General features: G+C 32.5%; 1 protein-coding gene across 1 annotated transcript in view; it reads left to right on the top strand.

Annotated features, from left to right (window-relative positions):
* Positions 1-19,653, top strand: part of LOC129226156 (MAGUK p55 subfamily member 7-like) — a 48,545-nt gene that overhangs the window by 27,765 nt on the left and 1,127 nt on the right. The window contains exons 10-14 of the mRNA XM_054860756.1: positions 4,594-4,661; positions 9,331-9,417; positions 10,493-10,573; positions 12,333-12,535; positions 16,552-16,686. Of these exons, the coding sequence (XP_054716731.1) occupies positions 4,594-4,661; positions 9,331-9,417; positions 10,493-10,573; positions 12,333-12,535; positions 16,552-16,686 (574 nt within the window). The remainder of the gene's footprint in view (positions 1-4,593; positions 4,662-9,330; positions 9,418-10,492; positions 10,574-12,332; positions 12,536-16,551; positions 16,687-19,653) is intronic.

Raw genomic sequence — 19,653 nt, 5'->3', positions numbered from 1 at the left:
GGTATGAACTGATAACCGCCTCCTTTTTGAAGTCAGTTAAAAATAATGGTTTTCTTTATTTGTATTTCCTTTTATGCTGTTTCTCTAAGTTCAAACATACCAAGTCTTTCATCTAGGTTTTTTTTTTTTTTAATTTTTTTTGTTATTTATAGATTTATAGTGTCCCTTTCTAAGTGCAACAAATAATTTTTATAATTACAATAATGTGTTTGTACTGTTCTGAATGGGTTTTCAAGGGTTCGAAAATATCATGATATTTTCGAAAATTTCTGATATTTTGATATATATCGAATATTTTGATTTGTATCCGATATTTTCAATCAGTGCAAACTCGAGTCATTAAATAGTTACTGCTTCCTCAAACCACTGTTGTTTATTTTCTTATATTATTATTGTTAAAGGTTCCGGTGCAACTTCCAACTTTCTTGAAAGGACGACACAGTTCTTGATAAAAACACAGGAGCTTCATTTACACTATGTACAGGAGAAATCGTTAGCAACTGCTAAATTAATCATCAGCAATTAAGCAAATATCACTCAACACCGTAAACTCAACGGTTACACACGTATTTACTTCTAAATACGAAAACAACACAGCGAAATACCTCGCAATAAACAGAGCTAATGCACTCTCAGTACAAATTCTCAATCGAAACTGACGTTTTATCGTTTTATCATGCGGGACGCTTTTTATAAACATCGAAAAGTTTCCACAATATTCCAAATGCTTCTCGAAAATTGTAGACCATTATTTTATTTCTTTCATTCACAAACCTTATCAATAAAAAATAGGGGACCGTATACTTCAGCCGAATGTATAGGGGCTGTATATTCATTACAGGAAACTATTTACAGGTTACGTTATTACAATAATTTTAGATGAAAGATAATTTAGTAAACACCTAATTTAGCTAGATTGCAACAAATTAATCACAAAAATAATTACTATGTACAGAATTTGTAACAGTATTATAATGCATCAATTTTAAATTAATGTTTCTTTCATTATTTATATTAATTAATATACATTATATATAAAAATTTGCAACTTTGAATGGCATTTAAATATGATATTTACCATTATTTATAAAATGTGATAATTTAATCTATTAGAAATAAAATATTGCATAACTGATACATTTCTATTAATTCCGCCCCGCGAGATTGCCATGGCTTAGTTTTCCTGGACCTGAGAGGGAGAGGCGCTCTTCCCTCTGGTTTCTTGGCAAGCCTCACAGTTTCTTCGTAAGTGACCCTCGCCGCCACATTTCCAGCACTTAAGTGGTTGTCGATTTTGGTCCTTGGGAGCCGAAATCCTTTTGAGGGTTCCTGCAATTTCTTTTATTTGCTTTTCAAGTTCAGCAAAGCGTGACGAAACCGGATCAGACTCATCAGTTTTCACGCCGCGGATTGAATGGCGATCCTTGCGGGTTGCTTGCTAGGCAGCCTTTAACTTCATCGCATACACAACAGCAGAATTCAGGTCTTTGACATCTGCCATCCGTAGAGCTTTCTAGATTTCCGGATCTCGAACCCTGTTGATGTAGTAGTTGAGTGCCAGGTTGTCTCGAACATCTGCAGGACAGTCGCAAAAAGCAAGATGAGACAGTCTCTCGACGTCCGCTGCTAGCTCTTGCAGGGTTTCTCCGGTTTTCTGGAAACGGGACTTTAACTGGAGTCGGCTAAAATCTTTCTGGCACTTCTCGCCGAAGCAAAGCTCCAACGCAGATGTGATGGCGGCGAAATCCAGGCGCTGGCTGTCCGGAAGGGTTTGAAGAATGTCCGCCGCGTCACCTCTCAGGGATGCTGCAAGATGACAGACCTTGGTAACCAAGTCCCATCCATTTGCTTTGGAAACGATCAGGAACTGGGTCTTGTACACTTGCCACGAGGATTTGCCGTCAAATGCAGCGAGCTTAATTGACAGTCGTGTAGCCGAATGCACAATGTCAGCAGCACCACTTCCAAGCGTCACCAATTTCTTTTCCAGGTCTTTAAAGATGTCTTCTTTAAGCTGATGAAATTTTCTATCTTCTTCTTCCAATTTATTTTCTACAGCATTGCATCAACCTTCAACGGTACTCAATTTTTCTTCAAATTTCTCTTCGATTTTATTTTCTACTGCGATGAATTGGCCTTCAACTTCCTCAAACTTTCCTTCAATAGCATCAACTCGATGCTCTATCTCATTAAATTTATTTTCCATCACAGTCTTCACCGAAGTAAGATTGTTTTTAACTTCCTCTTGGTTAGAAGCTAGGTCATTTTTCAGCACCGTTAAATCACTTGTCAATTGTTCTTGATTAGCCGCCAATTCATTTTTCAATTGTACTTGATTTGCAGTCAGTTCATTTTTTAATTGGTCTTGATTTGCTGTAAAACTTGCAGTCAAATCACTTTTTAATTGGTCTTGATTAGCGGCCATATCATTTTTTAATTGTTCTTGATTAGCCGTCATATCATTTTTTAATTGTTCTTGATTAGCCGCCATATCATTTTTTAATTGTTCTTGATTAGCCCCCAAACTTTCAGTCAAGTCACTTTTCACAGCATTAATTGCTTCCAGAAGTTGTTTTAATTGATCATCCATTGTGCGAGTAATCACCATAAAAATAAAGTCAAAATTCAAACAGTCTTTATGAAAAAATGTCCAAAGTCACACTTACTCCAAGAAAGTCCTGAAGAGGCCCCACATTGGGCGCCAAAATGTTAAAGGTTCCGGTGCGACTTCCAACTTTCTTGAAAGGATGACACAGTTCTTGATAAAAACACAGGAGCTTTATTTGCACTATGTACAGGAGAGATCGTTAACAACTGCTAAATTAATCATCAGCAATTAAGCAAATATCACTCAACACCGTAAACTCAACCGTTACACACGTATTTACTTCCAAATACGAAAACAACACAGCAAAATGCCTCGCAATAAACAGAGCTAATGCACTCTCAGTACAAATTCTCAATCGAAACTGACGTTTTATCATGCGGGACGCTTTTTATAAACATCGAAAAGTTTCCAGATTATTCCAAATGCTTCTCAAAAATCGTAGACCGTTATTTTATTTCTTTCATTCACAAACCTTATTAATGAAAAATAGGGTACTGTATACTTCAGCCGAATGTATAGGGGCTGTATATTCATTACAGGAAACTATTTACAGGTTACGTTACTACAATAATTTTAGATTTAAGATTATTTAGTAAACACCTAATTTAGCTAGATTACAACAAATTAATCACAAAAATAATTACTATTTACAGAATTTGTAACATTATTATAATGCATCAATTTTAAATTAATGTTTCTTTCATTATTTATATTAATAAATATACATTATATATAAAAAGATACAACTTTGAATGGCATTTAAGTATGATATTTACCATTATTTATAAAATGATAATTTAATCTATTAGAAATAAAATATTGCATAACTGATACATTTCTATTAATTTCAATTGAATTATTAAAGCATTAGATGCGTTACTCATTTTACTTTGGTTAACTACTTTTATGGGTTTTACATATTTCAGAAATAAAAAATTATGCATTAGTTTTATACTACACATCCAAAAAATATTTTTTTTCTGACCAATTAAAATTGTTGCATTTCTAATAATTATATGAATAGAAAATAAATTAACTATCAATAAAAAGTAATTTAACATTAATTTTCATTGGATTTGTTTTTAATTTGTTCCTTTTTTCTATTTTGGTACCTAAGAATAGAATTTTGGCATTAAGAAGTGAATGAATCCTGTAGTAACAATAACTCAAGTAAATCATAATTACTAAACTGAAACTAATTTTAGAGCATTTTTTTAAAAATTGATATTGCTTGAAGGATATTTTTTAATTCATCATTTGTTGTAATATTGACTGAAAAGCATAATTGGGAATGTAAAACATATTTTTTTTTTCAACATCAGCAATAAAAGTTGCTTCAACTGAATTTTAAAAGTGAAAAAAAAAATTAAATAAATAAATAAATAAATAAATAAAAATCTTTCATAGTGCCACTATTAAAACAACATGAAGCAGAAAAGCCTAAAAATTTTTTGGTAATTCTTTTAATTGTTAATTTGCTTAGTTCCTGTAAGTAGATCAGTATTAGATTTTTCAATTTAGCTTTATTCAAAAACAAGTAGATTCTCTTTTGTATATTAACTGTCTTCTTGCATTATTTTTGTTAACTTGAGTGACCAAACTTTTCACTTTGGTCACTCAAGCTTTAACATGTAAGTAAAGGTTCAGAGGTTAAGATGACTTTGAAATGTAAAAAAAAAAAAAAAATAGTTTTCAGTCTTCTTTTCCATTTGTCAGCTGTTCTTTTTCAACTTCCCAAAACTTACGAAATTTACTCAAGGTGTCACATACTTTAAAATAATAATGTGATTTTAGCTTAAGCAGGTGCACATTTTTGTAGTTCTAATGGTTTGAGTTCATTTTATTTGATGCAATCGTACATTTTTTAGGTGCTGCATTGCACATTTTTAAAATTGTAAGTTAATATTTTTCAAAGAAAAATGCTGAAATTGTTCTTTCACTTCATTGCTATCTCTTCTCGGTTTTCATGATTTTTTTTTCTATAGGCGTCTTTCAGCATTTCAAAATGGTGCTCATTTTCAGAAAGGTGAAAATAACTCTCATGATTACTTTGGTATGTTTCTCTTTGAAATAATAGATTTTAACACGTTTTTATTGCATGTGTGTATGTGTTTTTTTTTTTTTTTTTTTGCTTTTGCTTTTGGAAGGATTTGCTGCTTTTAAATAAGGTGCCACAAGCTTTAAAAAAAACTTAACCCCCCCCCCCCAGTAACAACCCCCTGCATTCCGATTTTTGTTGCTCTAACATATTGACAATATAATTAGTAACTTATTATTTATTTATTAGCTTTGAGTTAAAAATGAGCTGCTCTCAATTTTTAAACTGTACATCTTCTGACCTTTATAATGTACAAGTTTTGAGGCAACTTATTCCAAGGACCAACTATAAAGTTTCAAATTCTGCTTTCAGAGACTTAAGAAAATGCTTCTGGTACAATTGCTGTCAAGTTCATCATTTAGATAAGTCAGGAGCAGTGGCGCCGACTCCATGGGGCTTGAGGGGGCCCGAGCCCCCTCAATAGTTTGTTTCGGGGGGCAGAGCCCCCTCAATAATTTAGGAACATTATTTGTCATATTATGGTTTCTAAAATAACAAAATTATGTTGGTATTTTTACTTCCTTTTACAAAAAAGGAAGTATTGTATTCGCGAAAAAATTTTCACTCAAAAATCGCCCTTAATTTCCATTTTGCTCACCCCCAAATGAATGTTGAGTTTTTTTTTCTATTCGACCACATGCGGAAAAGTGCCTAAGAATGTATAGACACGCGAAATATCCATTTTGACCATCACCAAGGTAATTACAACGACTTTTCTCGAGACGTCTGTATGTATGTGCGTATGTATCTCGCATAACTCAAAAATGGTATGTCCTAGAAAGTTGAAATTTGGTACATAGACTCGTAGTGGGGTCTAGTTGTGCACCTCCCCTTTTGGTTGCTTTCGGATGTTCCTAAGGGGGTCTTTTGCACCTTTTTGGGGGGAAATCATTGTTAATATCAATGCAAACTTAAGTGGTGTTACAATTTGGCGGACACTTGGCGATATATCGCCAGTCTTTTGGTCGCCAAGTTTTGTCGCCAACTTGGCGGAAAATTTGGCGATTTTTTTTTATCTGGTTTTAATTTGGCCATCGTTTTTAATATTTAGAGATTAAACTATTGAATCACATTAAAATTGCCAATAATGGGAAAATGACATTAAAATGGAGTAAAAGGAAGTCATGTGAGGCACACATCAGCTCGTTTACTTTCCTTGTTTGAAGATAGTTACATTGTAAAATACATTCAGTAACGAATTAAAACAAATAACTATTGCTGTAGTAAGCAGGTTAATTGAAAACGAGTGGTGTGAATAAGGATAGTGTTACGGTGCTGAGAGCACTCATAGAATTTGTCCTAGTGCGCAAACCTTCGGGTGAAGTCTCGCTGGCGGCGCTCTCATCTAAGTGTTGCTGATCTGGAAAAAATATATCAGGGTTTGATTTGTATATTTAATGGAAGGCGTGATAGTTTTCTTTAATTATTAGAGTTAATGAAGTAATCTGTGTATTAACTTTTTTAACTGTATTAAAGCATTAATTTTGAGACATTATTTTTATTTAATGAACTCTGGGCCTTATTCAAAGCAAGCTTAAACTAGTTATTTCACTTTTAGTAATCAAAGTGCGACATCAATCTTTTATGCTTAATTCTTTTAATGATAGTTTAGATTTATTTAAATATCATTTCAATCTTTTCAAAGCTATATATTCACTGCTAATAGACTAAAATTATAATTATTACTGTAAATTAAATTAGCTTTTCACGAAAATACCATTTTTTCTTTTTTTTTCAAAGCCAAAAAATATATGTCTTGTTGATTTTCTCAGTGTTGATTTACCGAGAGTCGAGTTTTTGGGGTTCTAATGTTGATCATATGACTCTAAAATGCTTAAAAAACTTTAAAACTCACTATTTTTTTAATCTCAAATTTAGAAAATTTCCCCTGGCAAGGCCCCCGTTATGGCACTCTTCCCCTAATAGTTGTTATAAATCGGTGCCACTGGTAGTGCCTTTCCATGCAAGTCAAGTGCACTACCTTGTATAGTGCCGTAGCCTAGCTATGGCACTGCCCGGTTCTCCACAAAATGGAACTGTAAAAGTGTCCCTCACTTAAGGCAAGTGACATGATCTAATTGAAGCAGAAAATTTGTGTACCAATTTTTAGATTGTTTTACTTTGAAAACGCCCTGTCACATATGTTTGTTTGTATAAATTATACACACCAGAAAATATGTAAGTTGTCATTTTCAAGGCAGAAAAATCTGAATTTTTTTCGGGGGGGGGGGGCTCCGTGCTTTAACATACTTCCTAGACCCCGGTGACATCCGGCACCGCCAATAATTTTTCCAAGTCGGCGCCCCTGGTCAGGAGGGGCAATGTCCCTAATGGCTTTGAGAAATCAGTGTTTGGGCATATCAGTAGGCACAATTTTTATTATTTTTCATATATAATATGCCTTGAGCATAGTAACATAAAAATATAAAGTATCTGCGTACAAAACTCAAAACTATCTGCTTGTATGAAAAGCAATACACAGTAGGCAGACAAAATTTTGGTAAGACAAAGCCTTTTGCTTTCAGTCATGTGTCCATGAAAGCAAAAGGTGAACTTTTTTCATTAATTTATCACTTATTGTGAAAATAATTAATGTTTAGTATTGATATTTAACAATTAGACAATGCACATATTTATGGTAAGAGTATCTGTGCACAGCATGTGCGTTAGGGTGGGTCAAAAATTTTTTCCCCCCAGAAATGTTAAGAGGCAGAGGATTAAAAAAGTGCTAAATGGTCTCAAACTAACATGCGTGAAATTTTATTCCATTTTGATAAGTCTTTTTGCCTCCAGATTGAGTTTGAAGATTGGATTTCCTTACCTAAAATGATAGTTCCATGTAAGATTGCAATAATGATAAATGTTACTTCGTTTACAGTAACAGGTGATCAAACTTTCATTTTACACCTGGTTTCAATTCACACTTGCCATTTTAGGTGTTAGAATTATCTGAAATGTGTGAATTTGGTCAAGCGCTTCCTACTTACTGTGCAGCATAAATGAGTAAGAGATGCTAAAAATCTACCTCTTGAAATGCAGCAGCAGTCTTTTGAAATTGTATCTGAAATTAACTAAGAAAATAATCAGAATCATTTTACCAAGCCAGCGGATTGCTATTTGACACTTCATCTTGCAAATGCAAAAATATTAACAACCACATTTATCCGGGGGGGGGGGGGAAACATGAGAGAGGGAGAGAAATTGCAGCTTCAGCCTCAAGAAGAAAGTGAAGACAGTTTTAGTATCATTACTTCATCACATCTCTTCTACGAACAGTGAAGATGAGATCAAGGGACCTTTACAAGCTTCAAACTATGAATGCTTATATCGAATTTACTACTACAAGCAATACTGTGAACTTTAATTTGCTTTCGCGGACATGTGATACGAAGTGTCAGACAGGGCTGCTGTAGCTATTTCTTCAGTAGTACTTTACCCCTCCACTTCAGAAATTATTGTGAAAAACATGTTTTGTTGGAAGCGCAAAATCGCTCGAAAATCTGCCCTAGCAAGAAATAAAAACCCAGCAAAATGTCCCATGTTCTATGGCTAACTCGTTCTAATCAAATTCTAAGTTTCTGTGTTTCAGTGGAATCTCCATCTGGAAATTTAATAATTCTTGCAATATAAGTCATCAAAGTTTATGCTCAATCTGGTTTGCTATCAAAAGGTGAAAAATAGATCCGGTAATCCAAAGAAAGTGTTTTTGCATGTCCTAAAAATTAATTTATTGCAATGCTGACTGACTTGAAACAGCACATCCGTGGTTTGGCAGCCCGTTGGGTTTTAGAAGCTCGTAGTGTTTAGCAAACTCAACAGGGGGGTTCATGGCGCAGATTGCGGCATTAAAATATTTAAGAGGGTTGATTTTACAGATTTTTGACCTTTTTTGGGAGAGGAGGGGTTTTTGTTCTGGTGGGTACTTCAAAGCATTTGGGGGGGGGGGGGGTGCCATCACCCTTTAGGGATGAGCACCCCTGTCAAAGGGCAGTTAAAATTGACCTAAGTTTCAACTACATTGTGCAAAAAAAGAAGCTTTAATTAAGAACCAACTGGTGTCATGGAAACATATGCCAAAACTAGATAGTAAGCACTTTCAAGTTATTTTAAGATGAATATGTTTAATTTTGAAACTGAATGATCATCATGAACCTTTTTGTAAATAAATGATTAATAGACAACCTTAAGTTGTTATATATATTTGAAATTTTCCTATTCAGTTTTTTAATGAAAATACATTTTTCCTCTTAAATACGGGTTTTTCAAACTCAATCCGGAGGCGGAAAATAAACTCCTAATCGAATGAAATTTTATATGTAACCTTAAAATGTCATTTGGCACCTTTTTTTTTGCCTTGCCCGATGGAAATCAGAAACTTTTTTTTTACCATAGGAGGATGATCCACCCTAATGTGCATGTGTAATTTACCTATGGCATTGAGTAGATGATTCCCTTTGTTCCCCTCAGGAAATTCGAAATGACTGGCCTGTCTACTGTACCCTTCCATTTCCAAAAGTTTAATGGCCTATGCAATATAGCAAGAGACAGATACAATGTTTGCAGTTATTGTGTAGTAACTTTAAAAAATTGATTCAATTTAAGAATTTTTATATTCTCTCTGTAGATCCCGATTTCAAGGATGTTCAAGTATATGAAGAAGTTGCTTTGCTTCAACCTGTTCCTGGTACATATAGGCCCATTGTGCTTATTGGTATGAAAAATTTTCATTTTTCTTGTAAGCTAAATTATTGTTACTGGTGTCATTAAGTGGTGTTATGACATATTTATCTACTTCATTCACTTTTCAATGCATTAAGTCTATGTTAAAGTGTTGATTGTATCCCAAAGCTATTGTTATATCCTTTGTACAATTAAAACTTTCACCTGATCTATGATATTTTTTTTTTCTTTTTAATTGATGTGCTGGTTTTGCTTTTGTTTTATTTATCCGATCACATACATGTTGAGGCTTTGCACATTTTCAGGAATGACTACAATTTGTGCTCAATTTTATGAGCGTCTTGGGACACAAAAAAATTGTAAAAACAAGAGTTCAAAAAATCGAAAGTTATGTACTATGAATAGCATGCATATTTCCATGGCCAGTCCTATAAATATTAATAGATATTTTATTCTTAATTTTCTGTCAAATAAACTCTGAATCTTTGGATAACAAATGACTTTAGGTAGATGGAATCTTCAATTAACTAATCTTGAACAAAAATGGAAGCATAACAGTTTAAATGTGATGTTTCCAACCCATATATTTCATTTGCAATGGTTCAAAATAGAATTACAGTTCATTTTTTAAAACAATGATTTTTCTTTTTTTTTGGATAATTAATTTGTTTTAATTAGTATATTAAAAGCTCAACAACATGAAAAAATATAATTTATAAATTATTTGTGTTTGATAGTTTGCAAATGGAATATTCAACTTAAGGAAAACCTTTAGTCCTTAAGGTTTAATTGAGATTAGTTTTCTACTAAAAAGAGCTTATTAAGCAACTAAAAGCATAATAATTCATTAAATTGGTAATCTCATCATATAAAAATAACCTGTGAATCATTATTGTTTTTAGTTTAGTATTTAAAAAAGATTAATTTATGAATCATGAAATAAACATGAGCATTGGTTTTTTTTCTTACCTTTACTTGCTCTTTGGAGAAAGTTGCCGAACAACATGTTTTTAGTGTTTTAATCACTAAATCTGCTGATATAATAATGTGTAGTTTAATTTTGTTTCCAAAATAAGTAGATTTTAATACATTTTTGTTAAATATAGGTGCCCCTGGAGTTGGCCGTAATGAATTAAAGCAGCGGCTAATTTCTTATGATCCTGTACATTATAAAACAACAATACCACGTAAGTTATTGTACCTTTTTCATCTTTATTAAAGGCCTCTCTTTTATTTTACTTTTCTGATCTTTTGAAGAAAAGGAAAAACTCTTTTCAAATATGAATTAAAAGCAAATCTTCTCATGTTTGGACTGTTCAAAATATCTTTGCTGTGAATTAATAAGCATGCCCATTGAAATTAAATCTCCCAACCATGTGTATAAATGTAAGATGTGTGTACATACTTACTATGTAGTGTGGTATATTTATTTTCAAATTAGATGCTGTATTATAATTAGTAGTCCTGTCTACATTAGGGTGTGTCTTTTTTTTTTTTTTTTTTTTTGAATATTAACTTGTGCAACTAGGATGCACTGTGTTTGCCCCCTAGAAATTCATTTCTAATATTATTTTTGAAAAATATTAAGTTTTAGCTCCCGGGAAACAAGCTACAAAGTTTGAACAAAAGGTAAAAAATGGTCAATTTCCAAAAATTTTTATGAAAATAAAATGTTTAAAATCCTTGTTCGGATACCACTCAAATGCTTCCTTTTAAGACTCTTCACACATGTTTTTATTATGATTAACTACATTTCTTTAAATTTTTTAGTTCGCGAATGAGCTGTACATTTTCGTGAAATCAACTGAAATTCGATTTTTCAGTTTTTCTTGTACATTGCAGCATTTTGTCTGAAAAAGTGCAGCAATATTAATTTCCAGATAAATGTACACAATGTGCGTAGAGTATGTTCTGCATTAATTAAATTTTCTTTTTTTTTTTTTGAATATTGATTTGAACATTTGGGATCTAATGTACTTACACATGAGATATTCCTTTCTAACAATTAAAAATGCTTGATGATGCTCGAGTTAAGTATATGCTTCTGACCTTTTATTTAATGGCTACAGACATTTATCACCAATTAACTCATTTATTTAATAAGTAAAATGTATGGTATATGTGAAACAAAACATACTTAATTTACTGTAAGAAGTGAAATACCAAATAATTACGACAATTTCAATACATCGAAAAGTTTACGTACCATATGTCAAACTTTCACTCCGATGCACAGACACAATACTGCAATCAGCCTCTGATACAGTTATTTTACCATCAAATTTGGGACGTTTTTAGGAAGTTTTCTTTGTTCTCAAAGAAAGGCATTGATTCTCGATTACGCAACTGTGTTCGTATGAATCCATCTCTCTTGGCACATCCACATACTGATTCTGCCGATTCGGTCACTAATTCCATCGCTCTCTCTCAAATTTGAGTGTGTATTGAATATGGAGGAAGTTTCAGTGGGAAAACATTCAATTCTTTGAATATCATATAAATGTGCTCTGTAAAAGAAATTACATATTTGTGCATCTGCCCTGTAAAAATCGCAGAAAACCAGCACAGTATCATATACGTAAATTTTAAATATCATGTAAAATTAAATAAAAAAAAAGTGTTTCAAAACCATATGTTATTTTAGTATAATTGTTTATTGTTACGCATAATATTTCTTACTTTAAATATTTATTAACTTTAACTGAGTTACTTAAGCATAAGTCCACCCCCCCTCCCACACACACCCACACACACACCTAGCAAGAGAAACCACCCTAAGTGAATTCCTGAGCATCAAAGAACCTGACCTCTGTGCTGAATTTAGTTAAAGATCCAATGTAAATTGGATTTGTATGATAAACACACTCATTCATTCATTTATTTATATGTATAGTACATTTTCTCGCTTTCATTTTTGTAAGCTAAAAATATCCTTTTTGCCCTCAGATACTAGTAGGCTACCAAAACATTGGGAAGAAGAAGGAAAAGAATATTATTTTGTCTCTCGCGAAGTCATGGAAGATGGCATTCGTGAAGGGAAATTTGTTGAATATGGTGAATACCGTGGAAACCTGTATGGAACAAGTTTAGAATCTGTTACAACAATCGTGAGATCTGGCCGGGTTTGCATTTTGAATCCCCACCCTCAGGTTGATATTGTAATTGATTAATTTATTCTTGATTGAAATTTGACTTTTTAAAAATGAAACAAGTAATTAAAAAAGAAATATAATTTTTATATACTGTTTAAATTTTGCACTGGTTTGAATCAACAAATTTCATTAATGAATGTGTTTTGAAAATTCTTATATTTTTTTTTTTCAGAGTTCCTGTGGGTTCTTGAAAATGCTTTTAAGTGCTTTTTATTTCAAAGGGCCCTTAAAGTGCTTTATTTTGAGCAAAAATTCTTAACTTTCTTGACATGGTGCCTTATTTTTGATTTTTCAAAGCAAGCCCTTAAAAAGTGAAAAATTGTCTTTTCTTTTTCTTCAAGTATAGCTCTTTGATTTCAAAGCCCGTTGTTTATTTCTTTTACTGAAATTTGAAATTTTAATGAACTAATTAAGGAAAACTACCCATCTGTGTTGATGTTTGGAATTTTTTTCCTCAATTGATAATATTTTTTTAAAGCTTGCCTTGCTTCTGTTTCCTCATTTTTCTTTTATTTTATTTTTAAAACTGATAATGTATTTTTGATTGCGCAGGAAAACTACACACTTTGTTGAGGTTTTTAATTTGATTGAGCAGTTATTTCAATAACTGCACACTTGCCAGCTTTTATGCATTAGCTTATTATTTTAACTCTTACTATTTGCTTATGCTATAGTCTTAATATTTTCATTCCATTTAGTTAAAACTCTTTTTTTTTGTATTACCCATCTGCTACTGGTTTCTCCAGGTACCGGGTTTTAATCCCAATAATGGATTAGAAAATCTCATGATTTACCAAGAACCCAATAAACAAGTGTATTAAAAAAATAGTGTGCTTTTAAAGTGTTTTATTTTGATTTACATTTTGGAATGGGAACCCTGTTTTTTTTTTTGGCTGTGTATTACAATTTGGTTTCCTGTTTGTTTCTATTTTTAAATTGTGACTGATCATCCACAGTGTGATTCATCCAATTGGAATAGTATGTTATGGATCAGTGGTGCCCAACCTGCGGCCTGAGGGCCACATCCAGTCCCCCGAAGCTGATCCATGTGGGCCATTGTTTTGTTCCATGTTACAAATAAAAAAGTACAATTAGTGAAAATCAGATTTGTAGTCAAATATTCGAAAATCGGTTCTCGTAACACGGAAGCATTTAATAAAATAAGCATCAAGTAATTGATGCCAACAATAATTGCTTTTCATTTTTCTTCCTTTACGTATTTTCCCATGCTATTTAGAAAATATGAAATATTTTGAAATTTTATTTCCGTTCTACCCTACAGGAAGGATTTTAATGTAAGGTGTGACCCTTGGGCAGGAAAAGGTTGGGCACCACTGTTATAGATTATCAGTTATATATATCTTCAGGTCTTAAATACTGCAATCCTTTATAAAGTAACTTCTTTCTTACTTTTTTTGAGTGATTTCAGCGCCACACAAGTTTGATTCCATGCATTTTCCTTCATACACAACCTAGTATTAGCAAAAAGTCATTGCTACTTCTAACATATAAAATGCAAAGAATGCAGAAGAGAGGGAATATTGCAAAAGGGTGTTAGTGATCCAAAATTTCTGAAAATTCCAAAAATTTTGGGTTGCCCTTTCCAAAAATTTTGGGCTGACAGCACATTCTAAAACTGAAAAATTATTCAAAAAAAAAAAAAAAACTTTTACAGCAATTTTTATCAAAGATTTTTGTATTCATATTTGAAGAGTTTTTGTTTAGTGGAGGGGGGGGGGGAATTCAAACTTCCTTATAGTTTCTTAAAATTTTGCACTGTCTTCAGAAAATTTTACTTGAGTAGCGGCAGTAATTCAAAAAATTGAAGTGCTGACAAAAAAGAGGGCGTTCAGATCATAAAAGTCATAAGAAATTTTTTACGAGCCGTAGGAGAGTTGATGAAATTTGTTAGAAAATTAAAATGTATAAAAAATTAAAGTAATATTGCAACCATTCTGTTTTAAGAGTTAATGTAAATGGGGTAAGTTGTTCATCATACTTTGTTCGAGCACATTTTTGTACAATTTTCTTACAAGTTGAAATTTTAAAATAATAAATTAAGAATTTCTTATTGATTCCATTAGTTTTAATTGGTGTGATTGAATTAAAAAGTTTTTACCTAATAACTTATTTTCGAACCTATTAAATTTGGCAAAGAACAATATTTTTTATGTACATCCTTATTTATTGAAACATGCACTTGAATCAGTCATAAGGTCACCCTGCTTATACGGTCAGTTTTGTGAAATCCAGAGATGTGACTTTATACCGAGGTCCAATTGCATATGCACATTTATATATTTTAATTTCAGCACTTAAATACAATTTGCAAATAATATTTTCTCAAATATGTGTAGTTACTATACAAGGAATGAAATAATACTGTACTGTAGTACAGTAAAACCTGTAAAGTTGACCACCCTTGTAAGTTGACCACCTGTCTATGTTGACCGCTTTTGTCAGGAACGGAACTAGCCCTATCTCATATAATAAAGGAAAACCTCTGTAACTTGACCACCTCTCTATCTTGACCACCTGTCTATCTTGACCACTAATGTACGCCAAATTTGGTCTGGAGTATTGTAAAAAATCCTTTGTAAGTTGACCACTTGGTTTATTTTTTAAAACTTTCTTCAGAATATTACTTTACTTTATTATTTATTTATTTATAATAGTAATAATAATAATAATCATATCTTTTTTTTTTGGATAGCTTTCAAAAAAAAAAGCTTTGATGACATACTATAGCATTTTACGAACTTAACAGCAGCATAAAGCTTATGCTGCTCTTTATTCTCCAAACTTATTTTTCATTTGTTGTTCTATTTGAGACAGCTTTTTGTACTCTGTTCAATAAAAATAGTTGTCAGTAGAAAAGTTCAAAGTCCTTTCTTTCAGTTGCAATATGTTGTGGCAACATAGGAATTCTGCTAAAAAGAGCAGTCCCAGATCTATACATTTTGGGCCCACTGCAACAAAATATGTAGGGCCTCTCCCTAGTGGCGAGTAGTGTCTATTTGAAAAGCGAATAAGCCTTAGTGCTAGTTTTTGTTTTTTTCCTATTTTTTCATCAATTTCTAGGGTTGTTAGCCCCATTAAGGATACGGGCCCCTCGCACTGCGGGTACGCAGATCTGGGCCTGCTAATGAGGAATGAGTAAAGTTACATGTTTCTGGTGCAAGGGATTAAGAGATAGGACATTTTAATTTTGCCATTATGAACTGGGAGAGTCGAGCTTGTTGCTCTTCGTGCTATAAGTTTTACATAAAAAGGCTTCAAAAAGAAAGTTAGTGGAGCTTGAGATTAATAAAAAGTATGAAATATTAAAAATAATTGAAAATGGAGAAAGCCAGAGAAAAATAGCTGGCATATATGGAATTTCTAAAACTAAAGTGTCTAATATAGTTAAAAACAAGTTGAAAATAACAAAAGTATTAGAATAGTATTTTTAATTATTGTTTCACTTTCAATAATGTTAAAAAATGAAAGTGGAGCTGAACAGAAAGAGTATGGGTGAATTCCTCAAAAAATGAATACATGGTGCAAGAAATGACAAAAAAAAAAAAAAAAACATTACCGCCCTTTATAAGTTGACCACCTGTCTAAGTTGACCGCCAAAGTACTGCACCGCGAGTGGTCAACTTACACAGGTTTCACTGTATTGCTTTGTTATTTGGCATATTTCTCTTACGTAAAATAGTATGAAACTCACATCCTGGTGACATAGCCATATTGCTGTTTAAAAACCATGTGTCCCCTTTCCACTCTGTTCCCTTTATCATGCATCCTTTCCAAAAATTGGAACTTTTTTTAAATGGCCCAGGATACAGAACGAATGAAATTATCCTGCTAAAAGTTGGATGTCTAGTCTCCTTACTCTAGTACCTTTAAAGATTTTCTTGTTTTTCATGCATTAAATTTTTCTTAATTCTTAAATGAGCAAATTTATTATTTGAGAAAATTTTCCCTTTTCCATTCTGTTTTAACTTGACACTATTTTCCTGTCTTTTTAGGCCTTAAAGTTGCTATGCACTGCAGAATTGAAGCCTTATATTGTATTTGTTAAACCTCCACCTTTTGAACTTCTCAAGGAAACTAGAAATTCTGCTCAGTCCTCTTTCGATGAAAACTATTCAAGAGGTTTTACAGTAAGTTTTTTAACTGTTCATTTTGCTCTTAAATAAAACATTTTTTAAAAAATGTATGCATATATTAAGTTGAATACATTCGATTTTGCTGTTAATCAAATTTTCAGCAAGTAGCTATTTTTCATATGAAGTTATAGGATTGAATTTTAAATGATGTAAGGCTATGGGAATTAGCAAAATAAACAAGACACCTGGGCTTATACGAGGTGTCTCTCTACTGATGCTGGAAACACGTGAAGCACTGAAAATGTACTGGATTTTTTTGTAGGTACTGAAGTTATATTGTTTTTTATTTCTTCTGAAGAAAAAGTCATTTTGAAGAAGAATATCGTCAGCAAAGTTACTGTCATCATTGTTTTGCTTCTTACTTTCTTTTGAAGTTTGTGACAGATCAAAGAACAGTTTAGCACTTAAAATCTTATCTTCGTTTTCTGTAAAGATGTTCGTATTTACTAGCAAAGGAAGTTTTGAGCCTATTAAAAGTGATTTTAATCTGTTTTTAAAATTGACAGGAGAGGGATGTAAATGGAATAAACCGAATTCCCGAATTTGGAGAAAAAGGTTTTCCATGCATCTTGATTTAAACGACTGGTCATCACATGAACACCCCTTCCTTTGACAAATCATCATAAAGTCCTTTAAGGCTCCTAATTGATACTATATATCCCTTTTGAAAGGGAAGAAGATACTTTCTGCTTCAACTCTCAGATTCAGGATCAGGTTTTCTATTTTGTTTGAAACAGGTGTTTGCTCTGCATCACCTCTGAAAGCAGATCGATATTTCACTTTATTTATGCATGTTCTTGAATTAAAAATATCAAAAGAGTCATTTACTGTCTCAAAAAAGTCTGCTGCCACTTTTTCATTAGGGTATATAGTCTTTATGCTGCGAAAATAACTGTACAGCATAGCACACTCTTTGTCTCTCGTAACCTATAACTTCTAAATGCTTTGCACTTAATTTTGGGCACAACCAAAATTCATTAGTCTTTCATCAAATTTTTTTTCTCAATTATTTCCTTATTGATAAAGGCAAATCCTTGATCAATAAAGTGGTTGTGTAATAATTTGATTAAATGTGGTACATCAGTGAATACCTAAACTTTCCTTCTGCTATCTGCAGGATTTTCAAAATATGTTTTTTCCACACTAATACCCATTTGCTTCCATAAGCTTTGGTTTCTGGTACCTAAATCTGATACAACTGCAACGATTGTGTATCCTATTTCATGCAGCTTCACTATTATGCTACTCAATCAATCAACAGTCATTTTTTTAATCAAAATCATAATAAATGGGCTGTTTCCAATTATGCGTTAATCCACGAGCTGGAACAACTTGGGCATTTTTATGCGATCCCAGAATTGTTTCTTTAGCATGATCGTAGCAAATGTCTCTCATAATATTCATCTCATCAAGTGAAAGAACTGTCAACGTCTGGAGTTGGGACAGATTTTTAGCTTGTTCCTTCATAATAGCAATTATTTGATTCAATATTCCAGCTGAACTTCTGTCCAACAGTGAAAATCTTCTGTCCAAGATTTTCAAAGTACTGATGCTTGGCAGAGGAAATTTACTTGACTTTGCAAATAATCGTACGCCTTAGAAGATATGGATCTCAAAGCAAGAGAATGTGCTATGTCATCAGACAACCATTCTTTTACCCATTCTTTAATCATTGCAATTGGCATGGGGACTGACAATAATGAATTGATCGAATCATTAATTTTCTGTTCCATATTCACTTTGAATTCTTCTTCTTTTTTAGAAGCTTGTGTTAATAATTCCTCAAGTTGTGAATTTTCTTCTCTTAGTTTTTTCTTTTCTTTTTTAATACACATAAAATATATTAATCTTTTTCTTTAAGTTCGTTTTCCAGTAACGAAATTTTGCTGCACATTTTGATTTTCAAAATACAAATTTTGATTTATTAATTTGGAGTCTTCGTTTGATTGCTTACATGGAATTTCTTCTAAAACATCAGAAAAACGAAAAAAAAAAAAACCTGGCATTATTTTGCATAAGTTCCTTGACATTCTTCTTCCATAAACGTTTCTGAGTCCATGAACTTCTACCATTACTGCATGAATTTTGTTTCGATGGCAAATGCAATGTTGGGAGCGCATCTGGCTTCAATCGTTTCTGTGATTTTCTACCCAAGAGCTCAGATTTTAAGTCCCTAATATAAGCATCATCTTCAAAATGTTTTGAACAAATTCTTGCATTATCAAGTAAAAATTTATCTTGACACTGGCAAATATTCACCCATTGCTTTTGAAAATCATCATTTTTCGAAAACCGATGGTGCATCACATCTTTGTTTTTATTCTCACTTTTACAATCAGCTATAGCACAAAATACCATATTTATCTTACTGAACAAAAAATTTTAAAACGTGTGAAAGAACTAACTGAGAAATAACAAGTTTTCACTAGAAAGAACCAGATTGAAATGCAGGATTTTCTATCTTTGCACGACAAAAAAAGGCTGTAATTTAATTAAAAACATTCATATCTGGGCCCAAAGGACCAGCAGATGGGGACCAAACTACGTCAGAGTTCCTAGAACTTGTTAGGGGACAGGATTGCCGAGAATATCTGACCTACCTCTCCTACTGTATACCCTTGGGTGGCACTTTCACCACGGATAAGCGAAAATCGTGGATAATCCAAATAATGGATAAAAAACGATACTTAGTGTATACAATAGCTAAAATATATTAATAACACTCACACATGCATTTAAACTATAACTGAAAACATAGCTACATTGTATCTACTAACATTGAATGTAAAAAATATATTGCTCATTTGGAAAAAAAGCACACCATATGAAGAAATGAAATTTTACTGGAGAAGCGTTTGAAGTTTGACTCCTCAGTAAATTTGCTGTGCTCTCCAGTGGTTAATATTAGAACAAAAAATCCGTCATTATTTTCCAAAGAAGATAACGTCATTTGAAGCCCAT

Source organism: Uloborus diversus, chromosome 7, assembly GCF_026930045.1.
Source record: "Uloborus diversus isolate 005 chromosome 7, Udiv.v.3.1, whole genome shotgun sequence".
NCBI lineage: Eukaryota > Metazoa > Arthropoda > Arachnida > Araneae > Uloboridae > Uloborus > Uloborus diversus.
The sequence above is the reverse complement of the archived record's forward strand: the minus strand, read 5'-3'. Positions and strand labels throughout refer to the sequence as shown.